We start from the raw sequence: 25,511 nt of genomic DNA, 5'->3' as shown, positions 1-25,511 counted from the left end.
AGAGAAATACCATATGATCTCACTCATATGTGGAATTTAAGAAACAAAACAAATGAGTAAAGGAAAAAAGAGACAAGAAACAGACTGTCCTATAGAGGACAAACTAATGGTTACCAGAGGGAAGGTGAGTAGAGGGATGGAGAAAATAGGGGATGGGGATTAAAGAGTACACTTATCATGATGGGGAAAAAAATGAAATTTAAAAGACCAATGGAGTAGAATAAAGAGGTCAGAAGTAAACTGCCCTATATATGACTTTTGACAAGGATGCAAAACCATTCAGTGGGGGAAAGGGCAGTCTTTGCAACAAATGGTGCTGGGAAAACTGGTTATCTATATGTAAAAGAATGAAGTTGGACCCTTACCTAACACCATATACAAAAATTAACTCAGAATGGATCAATGACCAATGTAACAAAAGTAAAATGTAACAATGTAACAGAGTAAAACTCTTAGAAGAAAACAACATTGGATTTGGCATTGATTTATTGGATCTGATACCAAAGGCACAGGTAACAACAAAAGCAGATTAGATTCCATGAATATTTTAAAGTTTTGTATATCAGGGGCACCTGGCTGGCTCAGTCTATGGAACGTGTGACTCAGGGTTGTGAGTTTGAACCCCATGTTTGGTGTAGAGATTACTTAAAAATAAAATATTTTTTGTCTAAGCTTATTTACTTTGAGAGAGAGAAAACAAGAAAGGGAGGGACAGAGAGAGGGAGAGGCAGAATCCGAGGCAGCTTCCATGTTGCCAGCACAGAGCCTGACACCTGGCTCACACTCACGAACTGTGAGATCATGACCTGAGCCAAGATCAAGAGTCGGACGCTCAACTGACTGAGCCACCCAGGCGCCTCTTATTATTTTTAAAAGATTTTATTTTGGGGGCGTCTGGGTGGCTCAGTCAGTTGAGCATCTGACTCTTGATTTTGGCTCAGGTTGTGATCCCAGGGTTGTGGGATAGAGCCCCATCCCATGTCAGGCTCCACGCTAGGCATGAATCCTTAAGATCTCTCTCCCTCTGCTCTCCCCCAACTCACAGACTCATGCTCTCTCTAATAATAAGGGGTGCCTGGGTGGCTCAGTCAGTTAAGCATCCGACTTCAGCTCAGGTCGTGGTCTCCTAGTTTGTGGGCTCAAACTCCGTGTTAGGCTCTTGGCTGGCAGATCGGAGCCTGGAGCTTGCTTCAGATTCTGTGTCTCCCTCTCTCTCTGCTCTCCCTCTCTCTCTGCTCTCCCCTGCTTGCACTCTTTCTCTCTCTCAAAAATAAACATTAAAAAATATAATAACACAGTTTTGTATATCAAAAGACACTATCTACAGAGTACAAAGGCAATCCACAGAATGGGAGAAAGTATTTGCAAATCATATTATCTAATAAAGGATTAATATCCATTATATAGAGAGAACTAAAACAACAAAGGAGACAACTCAGTTCAAAAATGAGCAAAGGACTTGAATAGACATTTCTCCAAATAAGATATAGCTGATAAGCACATGAGAAGATGCTAACATCACTAATCATTAAGGAAATGCAGATGAAAACTACAATGAGATCCCATCTCACATGCATTAGGATGGCTATTATCAGAAAAACAAGTTGCTGACATGGACATGGAAAAATTGGAACTCTCAAACTGTTGGTGGGAATTAATGTAAAAGGGCACAGCTGCTGTGGAAAATAGTATGGTGCTTTCTCCAACATTAAAAATAGAGTTACCATATGATCCAGCCATTTCACTTTTGGGTATATACTGCTTCCTTGATGAAGTACTTGTACACTCATGTTTATAGTAGCACTATTCACAATAACTAAAATGTGGAAGAAACCTAAGCACCCATCAGTGGATGAATGGATAAGCAAAATATGGTCTATAAATATAAAGGAGGGGCAACTGGGTGGCCCAGTTGGTTAAGCATCCAACTTCAACTCAGGTTACCATCTCACGGTCCGTGAGTTTGAGCCCCCACATCAGGCTCTGTGCTGACTGCTCAGAGCCTGGAGCTGCTTTGGATTCTGTGTCTTCCTCTCTCTCTGCCTGCCTCTCTCTCTCTCTCTCTCTCTCTCTCTCTCTTTCTTTCTCTCTCTCAAAAAAAATAATAAACACAAAATAAATTTAATATAAAGGAAGGAAATTCTCCAGTATATTACAACATGGATGATCCTTGCAGGCATTATACTAAGTGAAATAAACCAGTCACAAAAAGACAAATTCTGTATGATTCCATTTACATGAGGTACTCAGAGTGTTCAAAATTACAGAGACAGAAAGTATAATAGTGGTTGCCAGTGGCTGAGGAGATGAGAATGGGTAGTTATTTTTAATAAAGTTTTGATTTCACAAGATGAAAACAATTGCAGGATTAGATGGTGGTAATGGTTGCACAACAATGTGAAGATACAAATGCCAGTGAACTGTATGCTTAAAAATGTTTAAAATAATAACTTCTATGTTATGTATATTTTTTCACAATTTTAATTAATTTTCTAAAATCCATGTAAATGTGCCACATTAACAGATTTTAGGATCCAAAACATATGAGCATTTTAACAAATGCGGAAAAAGCATTTAATAAAATTAACATCCATTCATGACAACAAACATTTTGCAAACTGTGAACAGAAGGTAATTTCCTTAATCTGACAAAGGTCATTTACAAAATATCAAAGCAAGCATTGGTGCACCTGGGTGGTTCAGTCACTTGAGCATCCAACTCTTGATTTCGGCTCAGGTCATGATCCCAGGGTTGTTGGATCGAGCCCCACATTGGGCTCCACACATAACTTGAAAAAGCTAAAAAATTGCTTAAAAAATTCTCTCTAGGGGCATGTAGGTGGCTCAATCAGTCAAGTGTCCAACTTTGGCTCAGGTCATGATCTCATAGTTCGTGAGTTCGAGCCCCACATCAGGCTGTCTGCTGTCAACACAGCACCCACTTTGGATCCTCTGTCTCCGCCCCCCCTCCCCTGCTCATTTTCTCTCTCTCTCTCTCTCTCTCTCTCTCTCAAAAATAAACATTAAAAAAAGTCTTTCTCTCTCCCTTTGACATTCTTCCCTGCTCACACTGTTTCTAATATACATACATATACATATATGCAAACATCATATTTAATGATGAAATATTGAACGCTTTCCCTTTAAGTTGGGAACAAATTCTCATATACCTATCATCCAGCTGCAGCAATAATTACCAGCTATGACCAATCTTGTTTCATCTATCCCACCACCTCCCTACCCCTCCGCACCAGATTATTTTGAAACAAATCCCAGACATTATATGGTTTTATCTATATATTTCAGTATATGTTTGAAAGATAAGAATTCTGTTATTGGAAAACCTCTCTATGGTGATGGTTCAGCTTCTGACTCTTGATTTCAGTTCAGGTCATGATCTCCAAGCCCTGTGTTGGGCTTGGGATTGTCTCTGTCCCTCTTTCTCTGCCCTTCCCCTGGCCTGTGCTTTCTCTCTCTCTCTCCCAAAATAAATAAATATTTAAAAAATAAAAATAGGGGCACCTGGGTGGCTCAGTTGGTTAAGCATCCAACTTCAGCTCAGGTCAGGATCTCACGGTTTGTGAGTTCAAACCCCACGTCGGGCTGTGTGCTGACAGCTGGGAGCCTGGATCCTGCTTCATTTTGTGTCTCCTTATCTCTCTACCCCTCCCCCTTTCTTTGTCCCTCTCTCTCAAAAATAAACATTAAAAAAAATTAAAAGCTTAAAAAGAAAACATCTCTATGATGTCACACCTAAAACAACTTTTTATATCATCAGATAGTTCAAATTTTCCTGATTGTTTCATAAGTTTTGCTTATGTTTTTTCAATTGGTTTGAATCAAGTTCCAGGTGAGATCTACTTGTGACAGTTGGTTGTTAAGTATTTTAATCTATAGACTCTCCCTCCATCTCTCTTTTTTTTTCAATTTATTCGTTAAATCATTTCTTCTGCAAAGTTCTCCCTAGACTATATTTTGCTGATTGCCTTCTCATGGTGTTCATGTGTCTCCTTTGTTACCTGTAAATTGGTAGGTAGATCTTAATATGAAATTTTGTTCAGAGTGAAAACTATGACATTAAGGCTTAGTTTTTTTGGCTGCCTGGAGCCAATGCAAAAGTGTGTTGAAACCCAGTGTCATTCCAAGCATAAAGCTATATACTTAGTGACTGAATCCAATGTTTTTTTTTTAGAGAGAGAGTGGGGTAGGGGCAGAGGGAGAGAGTATCCTAAGCAGGCTCCACGCTCAGCACAAAGTCTGATGCAGGCCTCGATTCTGTGACCCTGAGATAATGACCTGAGCTGAAATCTAGAATTGGACACTCAACTGACTGAGCCACCCAGGCACCCCTAAATCTAATTTTTAATGACATATATATATTCTCAACAAACCTCAACTTTTCATGATTTTATGTTTTATGTGTCATCTTTTTTCAAAAAGTATTATAATGTATTAATTAGCAATTCCTAAATTTATTTGCACAGGGAAATGAATAAGCGTCTGACAGAAGAACAAGCCAGAAAGACATTTGAGAGAGCCATGAAACTGGAACAAGAATTTACTGAACATTTCACAGGTTGGCATCATGTGTGTCAGTGCCCTAATAGAATTTTGATTTGGAGCCATATGAACTGACCTATTGAAATGGATTTTGAACTATGCCCACATCTATCAGTAATTATTTACTGTGGCTAATACTAGGTATTAATACTATGTAATTAATACTGTGGTTTTCAGAATAATTCATCTAATTTAGGCAGTGCTGATGAGGAATCTTGAAATTTAGTGTTTCTTAAGTTGCTGATTAGGACATACTAGACTGGAGAAAAATAGATTCAGACTTGATTTCTTCTGTGAAACTGACTTTTCCCTTACGCTTCATAAATTTTGATCCATTTTAAGATACTATTAAAAAGAAATGAGTGGGTAGCAATTCCCAAATCTCCCATTCATTTTGTCCTTTAAAGTATTCCTCAGGTGTTCATAAGTACATCACATGCCTTGGTGTTGTAACTCCAGTGCTTTTTTCCTTCTTTTTTTAAAATAATTTCAGACTTCTAGAACAATCACAAGAATAGTATCAGCAATTCTCATACACTTCTCACCTATATTTTCTAAATGTTAACATTTTACCACATTTAATTTTTTCTGAAACATTTAAGAGTAACTTGCAAGCAGATGCCCCTTTGCCTCTAGATGCTTCAGTGTGTATTTTCCAAATACACAAAACTAAGTAAAAATTGCCAAGTCTCATTTTCAATCCGCATTTAAAATAAAAGTTCTTACATTTTTCAAATATGAAAATTAATGAAATGAGCACTTACTACTAAGCAAACAATACATAAATGGTCTCTTGCTGGATGAATAACTAGTTCTAAGATCTAGCTTCTATTTCACCAATGATTGTGATGGTAAAGATAGACAGTTAATGGAGGTTTCTGATTTTGTTTCTGTTACAGCTATTGTACAGGGAGATACGCTGGAAGACATTTACAACCAAGTGAAGCAGATCATAGAAGAACAGTCTGGTCCTTACATATGGGTTCCAGCAAAAGAAAAGTTATGAAGACTGATGTTTCTCGGTTTCTCTTTTCCACGATTTCATTTTCTTTGACATTTCTTTGCCCTTTCCTTTTGGAGTCTGTCTGCAATACTCCTTCCATGTTGAATCATATCCCACTCATCATGGTCTATGGTTGTGCTTAGTTTTGACATCTGGTGTCTCCTTCAAGTTGTAGCATCTGTATTACTTTATGTCGCTATTGGTTTGTGGCCATTTTTCAGAACTAAAGGTGGAATGGCCTGACCAGCTATTAAGGATTTGGGGAGACTGGGAAATTGTGGTAAAATTCCTTAATGTTTAAGGGAAAGTAACTTTAAGAGATTTTCAGAAAAGCTTTATATACATTCTTTTCAAATTTCAGTATAAATGAAAGAAAAGTGGTGTTAAACAGTGATTTAGTAAACTTTGAGCAACAGTGCACGCTTAACTTTAATAGCATGGTTTGGCCAATATATTAACTCTCAAGTCCTTTTCTCAGTTGACTTGTGTTATCAAAGCCAATATTTCATTATAGACAAATAAGGAAAATATGTGGTTTTTAATTTCAGAATTAATGTCTACGTTAACTTGCATAATTTCACAAGGGATATTCATTTTTCATAAGAGTTCTTCAAGTCTTTTATTGTTTGAGGGTTCTTAGTACATTTGCTAGGAATAGCAGTGTTTAAACGTTTTTAATCTACTTGTGCAACACTATTTATAGTGTCTTACAAAAGTTGTTCAAACAATGATCATCACAGTTTCTGAATTGAGGCCGTGTTTAGGTGCTAGGGGAGCTCACCTTTTACACAGAAGGTTGAGAAAATTTCATAGACGTAAATACAGGCAGAACAGACATTCTAGTGATGATGTAGTACTCATGGCAATGGAAAAGGAGTCCAATTCATAGTCTAAAACTTTAAATGTATTCTTAGGGATCAGATTTTAATGAATATTTTACCCACAGTAACTGCCTATTTTGTTATAATAAAATATATATATATATATATATATAAATATATATAAAACTTTCTTTAACTAAACTCTGTAACTATGGGAATTATTTTCTTTACATAGTTGCACACACACACAAACATATATATATTTAAAATATATTTTTTCTTTTGCCACCTACTCTTAACTTTTTGTTTGGTTTTTAAATTAAATATTAATTGATTAGACTTTATCTTCCTTAATCACGTGAACTGAAAACAGGGATATGGTGGTTGTGGAAAGAACCTTTAGGGAAATTAGATTACATACAAAAGTATAGGCATGTTCTCCTCTTTTCTTCAGAAGTTTTCAGATGGTTCCTGGTTTTGTTTTGGGTTTCTTTGTTACTGTTGTTCTTGTCATTGGGTTTGGATTTGGCCCTCTGCCTCTCCTTCCACTTCTCCTTTCACTGGTAGACAAAGAAGGAAAAGCCTTGTGTGTGTGTTTTCCCTTCAGACTGCACACCTTTCACCTCTTGTAGCTGCTCTGCATTAGAGTTGCACAGATCTTCATGGTGGGCAATTTTAAGAAATTTTAGTGAAAGGTAGATGTGATTTCAGAAATCAACTTCTCTGGTCTTTTATATTAATAATATTGTTTGCCTTCCTTTTGCTTTTTGGAGTTTATTAAATATGTGTTTTTGACAACCTCCTCATTACAGTTTCTTAAACAAATGAGTACTGGTTTGTAAAGGATTATCAACATTATCCATTCCATTTATGAGAAAGAGGAGAACAGCTAATAAACTTTATTGTAAAATCCATATGTTAAATGTGTCTTGAATTCTGAAAGAAAATAATATTTTACAAGCTGACATTTTCTTCAAACTTGGAGCATCATGTAATTTACAAACAGACTTCATGGGCCATTAGGAAACCTAATCAAATTTCTTCTATAGGTTTTGGAATTGAGTATGTTAACACATTGAAATATATATTATGGCTATAATGCTAATTATAGTAAGTTGTTACCAAACATAAAACAACCAGAAGAAAATTATTGTAAAATGAGCCCAAGAGCCCCAGAATCACTCTGCAGCAAGACCCCAGCCAGCATAAGCCATTTTGAAGTATTTATTGGTTACATGTTCTAAAATACCAAGAGATTATGAAAACAGTGCCATTTAACTCTTAATGTGTATTACATTGCTTTCGGATGTCCTTGTTAAGTGATGTTTTTGTAAGAAAATACTAACTTTTGTGCAACTTTCTAGATTGTATAGAATTATTAATAAAAGTACTAATTGCTTAGTACTACTGTGTAATAGCCACTTTAGTATATTATCATTTAATTTTAAAAGATAAGAATTTAAGAGTTACTAGCCCCTCTGTGAAATCACTTGCCCAAGTGACAAGCTAGTAAGCAGCAGTGCTTGGTGTTTGTATCCAAGTCTTTCTGCCCCAAGTTCTTTCTAATCTACCTTGTTTTTCAGCCCCTACTGTGTAAGGCACTGTGACTCAAATTGTGTTATTTTAGTGCCCCTTTACAGAGACAGACTTAGATGAAGGCCCTTGCCCAGAGTCACACAGTAAGTAAGGACAGACCCATGGAACAAGTCATTCCTATCACAGCTGAAATGACTGTTTCTGAGAAAGAAGTCAGCCTAGCACTGTCACAGTGACCTACAAAAAACTTCTTTAGAACCAAAAATGGAACGGTATTCATTAGAAGAAAAAAAAAAGTCCACAATACACAGGGAATAACAGTATTTCAAATGTTTTATGAGATATTCATATTTTTTAAAATGCTTCTTAATATTTTTAAGTTGGCAAAAATAAAAGTGCCTCTTAAATGTGACTACACATTTCTGGTTGCTTTTTTGTTCCACATCTTCCCAAGGGTCTTCAAAAAATGATGGAAGCAAGCTTGCAGAACAGATTCTTACAAATACCTGATAACCCACTATTTACTATTTAAATTCCAAAGATGGCAATTTGGGGACTTTACTCATAAGAAAAGTTTGTTTTCTAAAGTATCAGAGTCAACAACTTACCTTCCAAAATTCTATCTTGAATACTCTTAATTTACATATGGTAAAACAAGCCCAGAGATCCTCATGTTTTAACCAAAGTTACACTACAGTTCAGGAACATTAGAACGTTTGATTCCTGGTTCCTTGAACAGTTGGTTTGTCTACCATCCAGTTCCTTGTCTTCTGTGCTCTAAGCTGAATTCAGTGGGTTATTCAGTCCCTCAAGGTTTGAGTTACTGACTAAAAGAAAGTAAATATCAATAAACTTAAGAGATTTTATTGAGAGGTTTGATTTTGAAAGCCATCAGGGAAGAACACGAATGTCACTTTTCTGACCTCAGTTTAGATTATCTGGTGTTTTAGTCCAATGTTAAAGACTCCATTTATCTGCCTCCGGAATTGCACAGTACAGCTCTCGTTGGCTTTGGCTGTGGAATACTACAATGTGAAGAATGTAGGCTGTGGAATCAGAGTTTCATTTGAATACCAGCTTGGCCACTCACTGGTTATGTAACTAACCATGGGCAAATCATGCCATCCCTCTTTCTGTTTACTTCTCTGTAAAGTGGAAACATTTTGAGAATAAGATTATAAATAAGGGAGGCTAGCACATAGTACATTCTAAAAGTTAATTCCCTTTTCCTCTAGAATCAGAAGCCTGGAATTGTTGCAACTCACCTTGTACAGATTACCTTGAGCCTTCATTTTGCCATATTTTAAATGGAGTTTGAATGACTACCTTGCAGGATTGTTATAAAGGTTAAGTAAAGCAGTGTGTACAAAAACTGATCACAACATCTGATGCTTGACTCTCACTACCTATTCTTCCCTTGCTCTGGAGTGTGTTTATGATTGGTAGCAGAAAACTGAGAGAATAACATGGTCCACCATTCTTCATCAACTATAGAGAAATTTTCTTCGATGGACTTTCAGTTAGGAAATTATTTACTTTTCAGTACCCTATGATCCTGCTTACTCATCTCTTCTAAGCGTCCCTACTCCAGAGATGTCAGAGATTGGCCTGCTCTACCTCAACCTTAAACATGGAAGGCATCAAGATCTTCTAAGCCATTCTCACACCTGCACGGTACTAGACACAACAGTCCCTAGCAGTTTTACAGAACATTCATTATTGAGAGTCTAGAAACAGGCCTGAAAAACGATTATTTAAATCACATGGGTAAGATACATCTTCTCTTATTTAATTTGACTTAGAATAGTCACTACTTACTCAGTGATTACTTTCTCAGTGACTTTCCACTACCAGCTCTTTCTTCATTCTCCTCCAAATATGATTACCTGAGAGATGGCAAAAAAAAAAAAAAAAAAAGAAAGAAAGAAAGTTCTAGTCTGCCAAACAGCGTTGTGAACAGAATTGGTGGTCAGGTAAACCAAAGTTTGAAACTTTTAGGAATAGGTAGCACACCTGACCAGGGAGAGTTTAACACTACAATTTTTCTAGCAGTTTCTATCAACATACAAGAGCAGTACACTGGTGGGGGAAGATGAGGGGAAGGAGACTAGAAGGCAGTGAAGGCTGGAATTCTCTCCCAGTGTCTTTTTTGTTTACTTGTTATTGAAGTATACATATGTAGAATGTATGAATATCATAAGCACATAACCTCACTGAATGTTTACAAACCAACATTACCCACGTAACAATCCGCATGAAGCTCAAAAAACAGAACGTGACCACTCCAGGTACCCCCCTCAATCTCCCTCCCAGTCACTGCTCCTACTCCAAAGGAAGCCACTACCCTAACAAATATTTTTTTTTCATTTATGTACAGTAAAATTCTCTATGGTGTTCAATTCTGTGAGTTTTGACCCATGTATACCATGTAACCACCCCATTACCCCCAAAACTGCTACCCCCAACTTGCAACCACTGGTATTTCTCAGTGCCTATAGTTTTGCCTTTCCCAGAATGTCATATAAATGGGACTATATCCCATGTAGCATCTTGGGTGTGGCTTCTTTGACTTTGCAAAATGCATCAGGTTTATCCGTGTTGCTGTAGGAATCAATAGTTTGTTATTGCTAAGTAGTAGTTCATTTTACAGAGGTATAATTCATGTATCCCTTCACTGAAGGACTTTTGGGTTGTTTTCAGTTTTTGCCACTGTATTTTTGTGCTTCTTTGCAACTTCAGGTCTGCAGGAGCAAGAAGCAAACCAGGAATGGGTTTCTGATCTGACAGCCATGACAGGCCCTCGCCCACCCACCTCCCTCTCTCCTGTGAGCATCCACACATTTTGCCCGTTGCACAGGAGGTTATCATAAAACAAACTTTAAATGCAGAATGATATGTCCCAAGAGTCTGTTCACAGAATAAAATGATACCTAGAGTAGGAGACTACAAGTAGAAGCAATTTTGAATTTTTAGAATTTCAGATTCCCAGGAATAACACTCAGATGGTCCAAACACGGGATGTGCCAATGACCAGTGCCAGATTCTCATTGCTGGTGTCCTAAGGGAGATAAGTGTAGTCTGTTGAGGACAGTAGTAAATGAAAGAAAATAGTCTGAGAAGAAAACAGAGCAACAAATGAAAATAGCCATGTGTTAAACATGAGACTAATAGCTTTACAATTTAGAAAACTGCCCATGGAGACAGTCCTCCTCTTTCAAGAAAATCTAGTTTGTTGAACACCAAAGGATTGTAGTTTGTTTTTTAAAAATTAATAACTACCAATTCCCTTTAGGTGGTAACTTCTCTGTATCTTAAAAATTACTAATATTGTGTGATTAACAGAAATTGTTCATTGCTAAGTAGGGCAATTCTAGTGCAACATTCCTCAGGAATCCTTGACCCTGAGCTGCCTTCCCCTCCATTGATGGCATGCAGATAGTATGAATGGCCTTGTCAGTCTTTTCCATTCATATCTGATACGACTTGATTTCTCTTGTGTGTTTTCGAACAACAACAACATTAGGTCCTTCTTCTAAATTGGCACTAAACTAAACCTTAGGAACCATCTGGTGTTACCCAAAATAGGAAGAAACTATTCAAATTGAGTATATATGGATCCCTATTTCTGCTAGTCAACTGTTAATGACCAATGTCATTTGGACCGTTTTTAACCACTGAATGATTTTAACTACTGAATAAATAGTAGAATGATTTTTTTTTCAGAGAGAGAGAGAATCTTCTTTTTTTCATGTTTGTTTATTTTTGAGAAAGAGGACAAGTGGGGGAGGGGCAGAGAGAGCCAGAGACACAGAATCCGAAGCAATCTCCAGGCTCTGAGCTGTCAGCATAGAGTCCGATGTGGGGCTTGAACTCACAAACTGTGAGATCATGACCTGAGCTGAAGCCGGACGCTCAACCAACTGAGCCACCCAGGCGACCTGAGAGAGAGAAAGAATCTTAAGCAGGCTCCATGGCTCAATGCAATGACCCTGGGATCATGACCTGAGCCGAAATCAAGAGTCAGATGCTCAACAGATTGAACCACCCAGGTGCCCCTAGAATTATTTTTTTTTTAACTATATAGAAGCCAGTGCTCAAAACAATTAGCATGTAAAATAAGATATAGTGAATTTTCTGATGGAAGAAAAGATTAGAACAAGTGATGTAATCTTTCTTTAGGATGTCTAAAATTAGGTTCATTCACCTCACAGATGGGAGGGCTAAAGACAAGACGAAAGTCCCATATGTTTCACACTATGAATCTCTACAAAAAGGTTTTCTAAATCTTGTGACAGTCATTTGATCAAAAATATCCACTTCCCTAGTGGTATTTAAGATGAGAAAAACTATGTCTTGATAATAGATCCCTTTCTCTATGAAAGTTCAGTGTTCAGTCTGGATCTAGTTTATCTGACATTCCTCACTCTTACTAGGAAAAAGCTCTACGAACCTTTTAACAACTTTTCTCCTGATGGCTAGTAACGTACTTAATAGAATATTCTCTACATCAGCCACGTTTTAACCTTAATGCTCCTTGACATTTCTCTTCCCCCAAATATTTGGTCACCACCTACTACTGATTCTTCCTTAATGTCATATTTTTCTTGCTATTACTTCTACTGTCATCACTCTAATCCTTAACCCACCCTCATCCCCAGGCCTGGGTTACTTCAGTGGTCTCTTAATTCATCTTCTAGCCTCCTCTAATTTCTCCCCTTGCTGATCCAGCCATCACCCCATGACTTTTCCTAAAATGCAGCTTGGATTGTGTTTCTCCTCTCCTCAGTGACCTTCATGGGTCCTAAATCCAAACTAACTTTCCCGTATAGTACGGTTCTGGAATATAGTATGTGGTCAATCAGTCATCTACTGCCCCGTACCTCCCAAGCCACACCTGGGCAGGTCTTGTCCTGCCACTGTTGGTCATGCAAATTGCTGCCTTGCTAACTGTTGTGACCTCCCCACCCAAGTGCCCTTATCAAAGCCCTACCTTTCTTCAAGGCCCACCCTAAGTCCCTCCTCCTGCAGAAGACTCCCCGGTCATTCTAGCCCAAGAAGCCTGAATTCCTACAGTATATATTTTGAGTCCACCTAACAGCATGTTCAACCTGTGCTGTTTTCACCTCTTTAGGTACATGGTTTGTCTCAGATTAGGAGGCCTTCTCCTTGTGTACCTCTGTCCCAGTAAAATACCCATGGCAGCTGATCAGAGGGCACAGCTCTGCCACCTCTCCGGAGCCTGCAGGCCTCATACAGCACGACTGTCTTCAGTGGCTTGACTTTTCATGATCATGACCTGGAAAGAGCACTGTGTAAGTGTTAGCAGCCGCTTCATCTGCACAGTGGTTGAGTTGGGATGGAGGAGTGGACAGGAGTGGATAAAACAGTCTGACTACAAGTCTCTAAATCAGCCAAAATTTTCATTTAATTATAGTCCTTTCCTTTCTGGCCCGTGGTGTAATCATCTTCCTTCCTGAACATGCTTTGTGATTGTTCTCTTTGTATCAATTTTATTTTCCTTGTGCATATGTTTTCATTATAAGTCATGTCACAGGTGGGTGGGAGAGACGCTGGTCCTTGTCTCACAGAGTCAGAGAATGAATCTCACAGACAGCAGAGAGTGAGCAAAGCGATAGAGTTTTTTGAGCGAGAAAGTACAAAGCTCTCAAGAGTGAGAGGGGTCCCTTTTCATGCGTCTGTCAGCCACGTGGATGTCTTCTTTGGAAAACACTCAACATCAGAGAAATACAAATCAAAACCACAATGAGATACCACCTGTCAGAATGGCTAACGTTAACAACTCAGGCAACAACAGATGTTGGCGAGGTTGTGGAGAAAGGGGAACTCTTTTGCCCTGCTGGTGGGAATGCAAACGGGCACAGCCACTCTGGAAAACATATGGAGGTTCCTCAAAAAGTTGAAAACAGAGCTACCCTATGACCCAGCAATTACACTACTAGGTATTTATCCAAAGGATACAAAATTGCTGATTTGAAGGGGCACATGCACCCCAATGTTTATAGCAATACTATCGGCAATAGCCAAACTATGGAAAGAGCCCAAATGTCCATCGACTGGCGAATGGATAAAGAAGATGTGGTTTATATATACACAATGGAGTACTACTCGGCAATGAAACAGAATGAAATCTTGCCATTTGCAACAACAACATGGATGGAACTAGAGTGTATTAGGCTAAGCAAAATAAGTCAGTCAGAGAAAGACAGATATCAGTGTGGAATTTGAGAAACACAACAGATAACATAGGGGAAGGGAAGGGAAAATAAGATAAAAACAGAGAGGGAGGCAAACTGTAAAAGACTCTTAAATACAGAGAACAAACTGAGGGCTGCTGGAGGGGAGGCGGGTGGGGAGATGGGCTAAATGGGCGACGGACATTAAGGAGGGCACCTGGAATGAGCACTGGGTATCATATGTAAGAGATGAATCACTGGGTTCTACTCCTAAGGCCAAGACTACACTCTATGTTAACTAACTTGAATTTAAAAAGAGAGAGAGAGAGGGGCACCTGGGTGGCTCAGTCGGTTAAGCGTCCGACGTCAGCTCAGGTCACGATCTCACGGTCCGTGAGTTTGAGCCCCGCATCGGGCTCTGGGCTGATGGCTCAGAGCCTGGAGCCCGCTTCGGATTCTGTGTCTCCCTTTCTCTCTGCCCCTCCCCCATTCATGCTCTGTCTCTCTCTGTCTCAAAAATAAAAATTAAAACTAAAAAAAAAATAATTAAAAAAAATAAATAGAGAGAGTGAGAGGGGTCCTGACTGGGTTGCCACCAAGGATTTTTATCTCTGACTTTTTATTGGGACCTTATCAGGAACTGGATGACTCTATTCGTGGCATGTAGCATGCACAGGTCTGGGATGCATTTATCCTTTTTGTTTTCCAGAACCTGTCCCGCAGCTATAGCCTCCCACCCACATATGCAGCTGGGGCTGGGGGCACGGTGGACACCTCAAGGATTAGGAGGGCCAGGAGGGTCTGAGAGCCACTTTGGTGAGCCTTGAAGCCAAGGCAGAGGCTGGCCCAGGGGGAGCCATCATGGCTGTAATCAGCCTCCCCAGGGTCCCTTATCTACCCCTGCCTACTGCTAACCCCTTCCCTACTCATCATCTGAAACCCTGCTTGGAAGTAGCTGAGGTAGGAATACTTTCCCTGAAAGTCTTAGTGACAGAGCCAAATATAGTACTCTTGCTTTTACTTCTTTTTAAAAAAATTTTTTAATGTTTATTTTTTGAAAGAGTGAACAGGGGAGGGGCAGAGAGAGAGGGAGACACACAAACTGAAGCAGGCTCCAGGTTCTGAGCTTCAGTGGGGCTTCAACTCACAAACCGCGAGATCATGACCTGAGCCAAAGTCAGATGTTTCATCAACTGAGCCACCCAGGCAGCCTTGATTTTACTTCTTTACTCTTTACCTCCTTTTATACTGGTTTCCATTCATTAAATCTTTTTTTTAATGTTTATTTATTTTTGAGAGAGAGAGAGAGAGCAGGGGAAGGGCAGAGAAGGGTGGGGGGATCCCAAGCAGGCTCCATGCTGACAACAGAGAGCCTGATGCAGGGCTCGAACTCAGGAACTGTGAGATCATGACCTGAGCCCAAGTTGGACGCTCAAGTGACTAAGCCACCCAGGCATACCTCCACTCATTAAATCTTATATTAAATGAAACAGATGGAGATTTATTTTTTAAAATTTATTTTTAATTTTTCATCCAAGTTAGCATATAGTGCAATAATCATTTCAGGAGTAGATTCCAGTGATTCATCGCCTATGTATAACACCCAGTGCTCATCCCAACAAGTGTCTTCCTCAATGCCCCTTACCCATTTAGCCCATTCCACAACCCCTCCAGCAACCCTCAGTTTGTTCTCTGTATTTGAGTCTCTTATGTTTTGTCCCCCTCCTTGTTTTTATATTATTTTTACTTCCCTTCCCTTATGTTCATCTGTTTTGTATCTTAAATTCCACATATGAGTGAAGTCATATGATATTTGTCTTTCTCTGACTGACTAATTTCGCTTAGCATAAATACCCTCCAGTTCCATCCGCGTTGTTGCAAATGGCAAGATTTCATTCTTTTTGACTGCCAAGTAATATTCCATGGTGGGTGTGTGTGTGTGTGTGTGTGTGTGCACTACATCTTCTTTATCCATTTACCTGTAGATGGACATTTGGGCTGTTTCTATAATCTGGCTATTGTTGATAGTGCTGCTATAAACATGGGGGTGCATGTGCCCCTTCGAAACAGCACATCTGTATCCCTTGGATAGATACCTAGTAGTACAATTGCTAGGTCATAGGGTAGTTCTATTTTTACCTTTTTGAGGAACCTCCATACTGTTTTCCAGAGTGGCTGCACCGGTTTGCATTCCCACCAGCAGCGCAAAAGAGATCCCCTTTCTCCGCATCCTCGCCAACATCTGTTGTTGCCTGAGTTGTTAATGTTAGTCATTCTGACTGGTGTGAGGTGATATCTCACTGTGGTTTTGATTTGTATTTCCCTGATGATGAGTGATGTTGAGCATCTTTTCATGTGTTGGTTGGCCATCTGGATGTTTTCTTTGGAGAAGTGTCTATTCATGTCTTTTGCCCATTTATTCACTGGAGTTTTTGTGTTTTGGGTGTTGAGTCTGATAAGTTCTTTACAGATTTTGGATACTAACCCTTTATCTGATATGTCACTTGCAAATATCTTCTCCCATTCTGTTGGTTGCCTTTTAGTTTACTGACTGCTTCCTTCAATGCGCAGAAGTTTTTATCTTGAGGTACCAATAAATAGTTCATTTTTGCTTTTGTTTCCCTTGCCTCCAGAGACATGTCGAGTAAGAAGTTTCTGTGGCCACAAAGAGGTTTTTGCCTGCTTTCTCCTCTAAGATTTTGATGGCTTCCTGTCATATGTTTTAGTCTTTCATCCATTTTGAGTTTGTTTTTGTGTGTAAGAAAGCGGTCCAGGTTCATTGTTTAGCATGTCGCTGTCCAGTTTTCCCAGCACCACTTGCTGAAGAGACTGTCTTTATTCCATTGGACATTCTTTCCTGCTTTGTCAAAGATTAGTTGGCCATATGTTTGTGGGTCCATTTCTGGGTTCTGTATTCTGTTCCATTGATCTAAGTGTCTGGTTTTGTTCCAGAACCATACTGTCTTGATGATTACAGCTTTGTAATGCATCTTGAAGTCCGGATTGTGATGCCTCCAGCTTTGTTTTTTTCAGGATTGCTTTAGCTATTTGGAGTCTTTTCTGGTTCCACACAAATTTTAGGATTATTTGTTCTAGCTCTGTGAAGAATATGGGTGTTATTTTGATAGGGATTGCATCGATTATGTAGATTGCTTTGGGTAGTATCAACATTTTAACAACATTTGTTCTTCCAATCCAGGACCATGGAATATTTTTTCCATTTTTTTGTGTCTTCTTCAATTTCTTTCATAAGCTTTCTATAGTTTTTAGTGTATAGATTTTTCACCTCTTTGGTTAGGTGTATTCCTAGGTATTTTATGGTTTTTGGTGTAGATGGAGATTTATTAATAGCTTTAAAACTCTATCTGCACAGTTAATCTCAGAGCTTTATTTTTTTAATTTATTTGTCTGAGAGAGGAAGATACGGTGTGAGTGGGGGAGGGGCAGAGAGAGAGAGAGAATTCCAAGCGGGCTCTGCACTGCCACCACAGAGCCTGATGCAGGGCTTGAACTCATGAACTGTGAGATCATGACCTGAGCTGAAACCAAGAGTCAGACGCTTAATTGGCTGAGCCAGCCAAGTGCCCCAATCTCAGTCTTTTAATCCTCTTCTACAATTTTATTTTTCTATCTATCTATCTATCTATCTATCATCTATCTATCTATTTAATTTTTAGTTGGCTCCACTTCCAGGGAAGAGCCCAACACAGGGCTTGAACTCACAACCCTAAGATCAAGCCCTGAGCTGAGATCAAGAGTGATGCTTAACTGAGTGAGCCATCCAGGCACCCCCCTCTCTACATTTTAAATTCTGGGTTGCAAAGAAAGTTTTCAGGGGAAAAAACATTTCGTGGCTTGATAACTAAAATAATAAACCAAGCTTGGGGATGCTGGGCTTACATTTGAATGGAGGTTTGATGCTGAGTTTTTCCCACCCCTCTTCTTTCCCATCTCCAAGGAAGAAACACTGTCCCTTTCCCTCTCTGTTTGTCCTCCTGTTCTTATTCCTTACGTCTTCTTCAATTAACCCTCTTTTCCTGTGTGTTTAGTCTCCTTCCTGCATGGGCTACTTGTGTTCTGACTATATAATCAAATCTCTCCTAACCTATAAAATCTTTCCGTGGGCTCCTAATCCCCTTGAAACAACCTCACTCCTCTTCCTTTCTTAGCCAAATATCTTGAAAAGGACACTGTCCATTTTTCCGTCCATTTCTAATAAATACTAATGATTTGTTGAATGCCTACAGTATTTTAGACAGGATGTTGGCCATTGGGAATGACAGTAGACAGGACACCCTGCCCTCATGCTGCTCAGCCTCCTGGCCAAACCTTGGCCCTTGCCCTGCCACTGAAACTGCTCGGACAAAGCTGTCTGTGGACCTCCTACTCCCCAAATTCCGTGGCTCTTCTCAGTCCTTCCCCCTCAGCAGCACAAGATACTTGAACAGCAATGAGTAATATCCTAACACAATAGAAATCATTCCCCATGCTCAAGGCCCTGTGATGAACACAAAGAAGAACAAGCACAGAATCTGCCTTTGAAAAGCTTACACGCAGAAAATATTGTGTAGCCCAAGTGAACGGGGCTCTCCCTAAGGGAAGCTTCATAGGGAAAATACGTTTAAAGAGACAAAAGCTTGTATTCACAAAGCGTGTCCAATATATCTATCATTGATCTCAATATACAAATTCAGATGTATTAACGAGTCAGCAAGTACATGGTGACTGATGTTGTCGCAGGATCTTTTACCTCAATACCCGGGATTTGTCGTCTCGCTGCTTTGAAGAATGAAGAGGTGGACACAAAATGAGCAGCGGGCTGAAGTTTATCAGAGTATAAGATCAGAAAGGAAGAATCGTATAAAAGCTCTCTTTACAGAGAAGGGACGTTCGAAAGTGAATGCCCACAACTATAGGCAAAGGGTTTTGTTCTATAGGGTTCCGGTCAGCCTCCCTCTTCCCTTCTCACTTGTTCCTTCTCAGGTTCTACCCTGACTGGCTGGATAACTCTAGGTTGTCCATTTCTGACTGGCTAGACTCTCTTGTGTGAGGTGTGAGACTATGGTCACACTGCCCCTCGTGTTTTATGGTTTATTTATTTTCGTTAGGTACTTTGATTGTCAAATTCCTGAGGGGCACCCAAGGGGGAGTAGGTGGTGTCCATCACCTTCTTAAGAGGAACCTTATGCCAGAGGGAGTTTGCTGTGATCAGACATTCCCATCAATGCTCCAAAATATGTGTTTGTCTCCAACCAGGGACCTCAGGCCCTAACCTTTCCCTCTCAGCCTATTTTCTCTTTTCTTTTCCTTATCACAATGTCAAGAGTAATACCCTTTGATAACACATTTACTGCTCCAAATGTTCACAATTGCTCATATTTTCTGTGCATACCAGCCCATCCAAGTGTCCCCTAAATAAGCATTGTTGGGGCTTGTTCTTAGTCGAAGACGTTACAGCTCATAGGAACAGAAAAATACAAATCATGGCTTGTTGAGATTTAAAAAAAAATTTGCCCCAAGATTCTGGGTAAAAGAATTGTTCATCCATATTTTGCTGGCTCATTAGCCCACAGCTGCCCACACAGATTCTCTACCCCCTGTTAAAGGCCTCGCCTTCTTTCTGAGTCCCCAGAGACTGTCTTCAACGTGTTCCATCCCATTGCCTACTGTGGTACCTCAGTACCCTGGTGAGCAAGCTCCATGTTTGGGGGGCACCCTGCATCCTTGGAGAGCTGGAGCTGTATCACTGGCAGAGTGGAGAGGAGCTCTTTGTATTTTATATGATGGATTAGAGTCGGGCGGTGGGGGGACATCCGAAAACAGTGTTGTCTAGGTCCCAACCTCTTATAGAAGTCTTAGTGAAGCCAGTTCTTATTTCCAGAAGGAAGCTCAGAGATCCTCTTCCTCTCCTCAGTATGTGTCCAGAATAGGGACCAAACTGTCCTCAGCACTTCTGCTACTCTATACAGCTGTTTCCAGGTTAAATTACTGGCTCATTATTCTCTCAAGGCATCCCACCCATTCCTCTGCTACACCCAGGGATGGCTGTACCCCAGCAATGGCAGGATCCAGGCTCAAGCCAAGTCAGAGTTCCCCATTACATATAGATATCTACGTGTGTAATGTCCATGGCCAAAGCTATGTCCAAGCAAATGGGCCCGACATAGAAGCCTCTACAGGCCAGAGACAGTAAGTTCACTGATAAGTCACAGTTGGGGAATGACTCCCCAGAGATAGGGGAAAGGACCCCATCATGAAATTGCCTCCCCAGGTTCTCAGGTTATAGCTCATCAGTGTCACCTGTAGTTTTGCTAGAGGAATAACTTAATGAGCACAAATCCTGCCAGTACCTTCTGGTGGCGCCTGGAGTATGACAAAATGAGCCTTTTCATCCTCATGGTCAGGAGAATGAGACTTGCTAAGGACCCTTCTATTTATTTTATTCTCTTAGGATAGGCATAGTCCCACTGCCAGGGCCACCTCCTAGGCTGTTTGTGTGAATTAGAAAGAGGTTCCCTCTCCTGATGAAACCAGCTGGGAATGGAAAAACAGCCTCCACCACACATGTCCCCCTCTGATTCTCCAGAGCAGATATCTTTTGGGGGAAGAAGAATGGCACATCAGGGCCCCCATGACCTACGTGTTATATATGGAGAAACTAAAACCCAGAGAGAGGAGAACAAACTTGCCCAAGGTCACCCAGTGAGTCAGTGATAACGAAGGAGTAGCACTCAGGTCTCCCAAAGTGCAGCCTGTGTGATTGCCACAAATCATCTCAGGGTGTGATAAACAGCTTTGTAGCCCATTCTTTCCCCCACAGAGCATAGCAGGCTCAAGGACTGTCAAACTCAGACCCAGGGATCCCTTATCTCACTCAGTGTTCTTATTACATGTGTCCTCTACCCGAGACAGGGAGGCTCTCTTTGCTGGGTACTCATGAAAGGGCGATGACAAAAATGAGGACAGAAATGGAGGCAGATAACTGAGTAACAATCTCTGCAGTCCATTCCCCACATCCCCAACAACACATCCGGTCCACCTAGATCAGTGCTTCTCAGACTCAGCTGTGCACCAGAATCAAAAACATAGACTGTTGGGGCACCTGGGTGGCTCAGTTGGTTAAGTGCCTCACTGTTGTACTCAGGTCATGTCTTGATCTCAGGATTGTGAGTTCAAGCCCTGCATTGGGTTCCACACTAGGTATGAAGCCTACTTAAAAATACATACATACATACATACATACATACATAAGAGACTGTTGGCCCTTCCCCCAGAGTTTTTGATTTAGTGGGTCAGAGGTAGGCCTGTGAATTTGTATATCTAACAGCTTCCCAGATGGTGTTGATTCTGCTGGTCTGGGGACACACTTTGAGACCCAGTGGCCTAGAAAAATAGACAACCCAGCTTTTCCTCCCTCACCTTCTTCTCTCTCTCTCTCCTTTCATGTCCCCCTCTGTAATTTTCTGCTTCGTCCTCCTCCCCATTTTTAGTCTTCTTCCCATGTTTCAAACCATGATGGAAGGAGCCAAGCTCTGCCAGGGACCTGGGTTCTAGTTCTAGCTCCATCACTGACTAAATGTGTGAACACAGGGCAAAGTCACTTCCCCAGTCTAGGCCCAAGGACAGACAATCCCCCACCCTCACAGCCCCTCCCCCAGGCAGGACCACATCTACCTGGGTTCATCTCTGTATCCCCACATCCTTTGTGCAAATATGTACTTGAAGAGAGGCTGGTGAATGAATTCAATGGCCTTTCAGCTTCCTTGCAGCTCAGACTCCAGGTTTCTGACTTCTTCCTTCCAAATCTGAGCTTTTCCCTCTTCAGTTGAACATGATACTTAGGGTGTTTCTAGAACAAGGGGAGGGGTGAATGCTCTGGAATGTGGGGCAGAGAGTTGAGGGGACACAACTCTAGAACAGCGTGTTAGCTGGGGGAATCAGGTCCCAGACAACAGATACATGACTCTCAGGGACAAGTAAGCGTGTGTGCTCAGAAGCTGGGAGCACCTAGGAGTCGGCGGTTAGACTGGGTCCCCCACGCCGCCTGAGGTTCCGGCAGGGGGCGCCAGAGAGAGGGCCAAGGCCAGCCTGGTTAGCCCAGGTGTCCAGTCTGGGGCGGGAGGGTGCGCCCTAGGGGCGTGGACACCGCCGAGAAACACCCTGGCCGCATTTAAGTAGCTGCAGGCCAGTGCCAGGGAGGAAGGAGGCGAAAAGTTCCAGCAACTGCTGACCTACTCGGACCCAGAGTTAGACGCACCGACACCCAGCCCGGCCCCAGCTAGCTCTAGACCGCGCCATGCGGGGCCCGAGCGTCGCTCTGTGGATCCTCCTCGCTCTGCGCACAGGTGAGGCCCGACGGCCCGGTCTCGGGAGCAGGAGCGGAAGTAGGAGCTGGGGCGGGGGTCCTGCAGTTCTCCAGCCCCGGACCAGGGTCCCACGCAGCTAGGAAGTGTACTCTGAGTCCTTATCTCCCGGGAAAGAGGGGAGGCGTAGGAAGGCGCCAAGTGCAGCTGAAGACGCCGGGGGTTGGGGGTGGGGGGGGGGGGGGTGGGTACTAACACTGACCACGGCCGACTGGGACGTCCGGAGGGCTTCTTGGGGGAAACGGCATTGAGCTGGGCCTTGGAAAAACGGGCCTGCTGACCTGCCCAGGAGAGGGGCGGCCAGAGGCGTGGAGGGGAGCGTCTTGGAGGGTCGGGGGGACAGCTGGGAGGGTGAACGCTCTTGGTAGGCGTGGAAGCCCGAAGAGGGTTTGGGGGCCCGGAGCGACTCTGCCTCTCCCGAGCCCGGGAGGGAAGCGGGAGGAGGAGATTCTAAGGGACCGGTGGTGAGACGTGAGATACGACCCGAGCCGGGAGCGTGTGTGCCCAGAAGCTACGAGCACCCTAGGGCGCCCTGCGAGGTGCAGCGAGGAGGAGGGGGCGCTGTCGGGTCTCCTCGCGTCTGCACCGCCCTCTCCCAAGGAAGTCAGGGCCCAGGGCAGTGAGGCGTGAGTCTGGGCGTCGGGGAGCTGCTGGCAGGGACAGGCGGACACAGGATGGGTTCACCCTGTGACCTCACCAATACAAAATTTGGACCCGCTACCCGGGTCCCAACTCTACGGTTGTCGGGACTACCAAGGTGCAGTCTTGGGGCTCTGGAGAGGGGGGACGCAGTTTCACATTCCAGGATGCCGCCAGGAGCTGGGTTGCAAAAGGAAGGCTGTGGAGGACCCTGCAGTCTCGACCCTTGGAGTGGGGATGGGAAGGACAGGCTGCCAGGAGAGAATGACCTGTTTCCTGGGGGTGGGGAACTGGATCCAAAGCTGGACAGGGTGAGTGGTGGAGGAACTCAGGTCTTCCAAGGCATTGACTGCAAGGACATCTGGCCCCACTTCTGCTGGGGCCCCCAGGCTGGATGCTTTCTGGGACCCTGACCCGGTCAGACCTCGGGACCCAGGAGGCTCCCCACCAGGAGGAGGGGTCTAAGCAAAAGTCCACGAAAGAGCTATGTGTCCTGGCTCTCTACATAGGTTTACTTACAGCGTAGAAGGTGGCTTTTCTCATCTGCACTCTCTGATGACAGAGCAAGCTCAGAGAGGTGAAAATAAGTTGCCTGAAGTCACTAGCTCCTTCTCCAGGAGCGGAAACGTGAACTCTACCTGCTGGTTCCTCAGCTTCCCCTTGGCACTGTGACCCTGAGGGTGGGTTTGCAATGGATGTAATCACAGATACTCCGAGAGGATGCAAGTCTCCTCAAGGGCACCCGTAACCACTTCCCAGTCTCAATTCCCGGCTCCTGAGGAGGATGCAGGGATCCTGAGTGAGAGAACCTGGTCCATCACCCTCTTGTTGGAGGACACAGAGGCCCCAAGACTAGGCAGGAACTTGCCCAGTCACGGAGCCAGCCGCGACTCCCCAGCCAGTGCTCTTTCCAGCCACCAGGCTAAGCAGGTTCGGGGGTAGCCCAGCACTACCCCCGGAGACGTTCCCTGGCCTCTGTAAAGTGCCAGGCTCTGAGCTGCCCCAAGTGCAGGAATATGCGTGCAGTCTGTGACAATTTTTGCCTCGGTCCCTCCCAGCGGGAGGGCAGGGCCGCAGTAGAGCACTGGCTACACAGGCTCGTGGGGTTACACACAGCTGCTGGAGCCAGCCTGCTTGGGCTCGGGATGCCAGGGGAGCCGGACCTCACTGTCCCCTGCCCCCAGTGCTCGGCGGCATGGAGGTGCGGTGGTGCACCACCTCAGACCCGGAGCAGCAGAAATGCAGCGACATGAGCAAAGCCTTCCAGGAAGCCGGTATCCGGCCATCCCTCCTGTGTGTCCAGGGCACCTCAGCCGACCACTGCATCCAGCTCATCACGGTGAGTCCTGCCCCCTCACTCCACTACCACACCCTGCCAGACGGGAGGGCTCTGACTCACGAGGGAGTACACAACAGCGTCATTCACAGAGAAAGGTGCCGATTTCCTTCCTGCCTGCCCGGGCATTAGGATCTCCTGAGTTTCCCAGGCAACAAGGGCCGGCTTGTTTCCCGCCAGGGCCCAGGCCAGCCACCGGGAGGCCACAGAGAGGGCCCCTGCTCCGTGGGCGCCAGTAGGGAAAGATATCTAAGAGGCAGAGTTTTCCTTCCACAAGGCCCCTGCTAGAGTAGGGACACTACCCACCCCCACCAAGGCGCGCCCAGACAGCAGCCCCCTCAGTGGCCCATGGTAGTTAGGCCGTCATGAAGCTTTCCCGAATGGGGTTTGTGCACTTTCTCAGGAAGGAGGAATGAAGGCCAGCAGTCCTAGGTGGGTGAATGGGGGTGGGAAAGAAGTGCTGAGGGGCGGATCTGCTCAGCTGGCACTGACACTCAGAGGCAGGACTTCAGTGGAAGGACAGTGCCTGGAGGGAAGCTTTCTGGACAGGCACAAGGGAACCTGGGATTTCATTTCAGCTCAGCCCTTGATTTCTCCCCAAAGCTAACCCAATCATATAGTACCACATGGGCCGGGGGCTTCGGTCAGGCTCCACTGGGAGGAAAGCGATTATACTGAACTACAGTTTTATCATGGACCCCATCACACTGATAGGTATACTGCCATTTGTGTTTTGAAATAAAAAAGGGAAAAAATGAAGCGGGAATTTGTGGGATTCAGTCTGCATCTTAGAAAATCTGAGAAACAGGTTAACAGTGGAGGCGGAGGTCTGAGAGGCAGGAAAATGAGGCTCACTTTCCACTACATACCATTTTGTACTATCTGATTTTTTTAAGTTCATTTATTTATTTTGACAGAGGGAGAGAGAAAGAGAGTGAGAGCACACAAGCAGGGGAGGGGCAGAGAGAAGGAGAGACAGAATCCCAAGAAGGCTCCGCACCATCAGCGCAGAGCCCAGTGTGGGGCTTAAACACGCAAACCATGAGATTATGACCCGAG

The 25,511-nt window shown here is 43.1% G+C and overlaps 2 protein-coding genes across 26 annotated transcripts in view; both read left to right on the top strand.

Annotated features, from left to right (window-relative positions):
- The window catches only part of DLG1 (discs large MAGUK scaffold protein 1), a 271,862-nt gene extending 264,564 nt beyond the window's left edge, over positions 1 to 7,298 (top strand). For all 25 annotated transcript variants that reach the window (XM_027061130.2, XM_027061129.2, XM_015073778.3 and 22 more), the window contains 2 exons: positions 4,485 to 4,576; positions 5,460 to 7,298. In XM_027061130.2, coding sequence (XP_026916931.1) covers positions 4,485 to 4,576; positions 5,460 to 5,566 — 199 coding nt within the window. In that variant the 3' untranslated portion in view covers positions 5,567 to 7,298. The remainder of the gene's footprint in view (positions 1 to 4,484; positions 4,577 to 5,459) is intronic.
- A 14,910-nt stretch (positions 7,299 to 22,208) lies between these two features.
- MELTF (melanotransferrin) overlaps positions 22,209 to 25,511 on the top strand; it is a 24,822-nt gene continuing 21,519 nt past the window's right edge. Inside the window, exons 1-2 of the mRNA XM_027061128.2 lie at positions 22,209 to 22,459; positions 24,301 to 24,455. Of these exons, the coding sequence (XP_026916929.2) occupies positions 22,411 to 22,459; positions 24,301 to 24,455 (204 nt within the window). The 5' untranslated portion in view covers positions 22,209 to 22,410. The remainder of the gene's footprint in view (positions 22,460 to 24,300; positions 24,456 to 25,511) is intronic.

This window comes from Acinonyx jubatus, chromosome C2 (assembly GCF_027475565.1).
Source record: "Acinonyx jubatus isolate Ajub_Pintada_27869175 chromosome C2, VMU_Ajub_asm_v1.0, whole genome shotgun sequence".
NCBI classification, from domain to species: Eukaryota; Metazoa; Chordata; class Mammalia; order Carnivora; family Felidae; genus Acinonyx; species Acinonyx jubatus.
The sequence above is the reverse complement of the archived record's forward strand: the minus strand, read 5'-3'. Positions and strand labels throughout refer to the sequence as shown.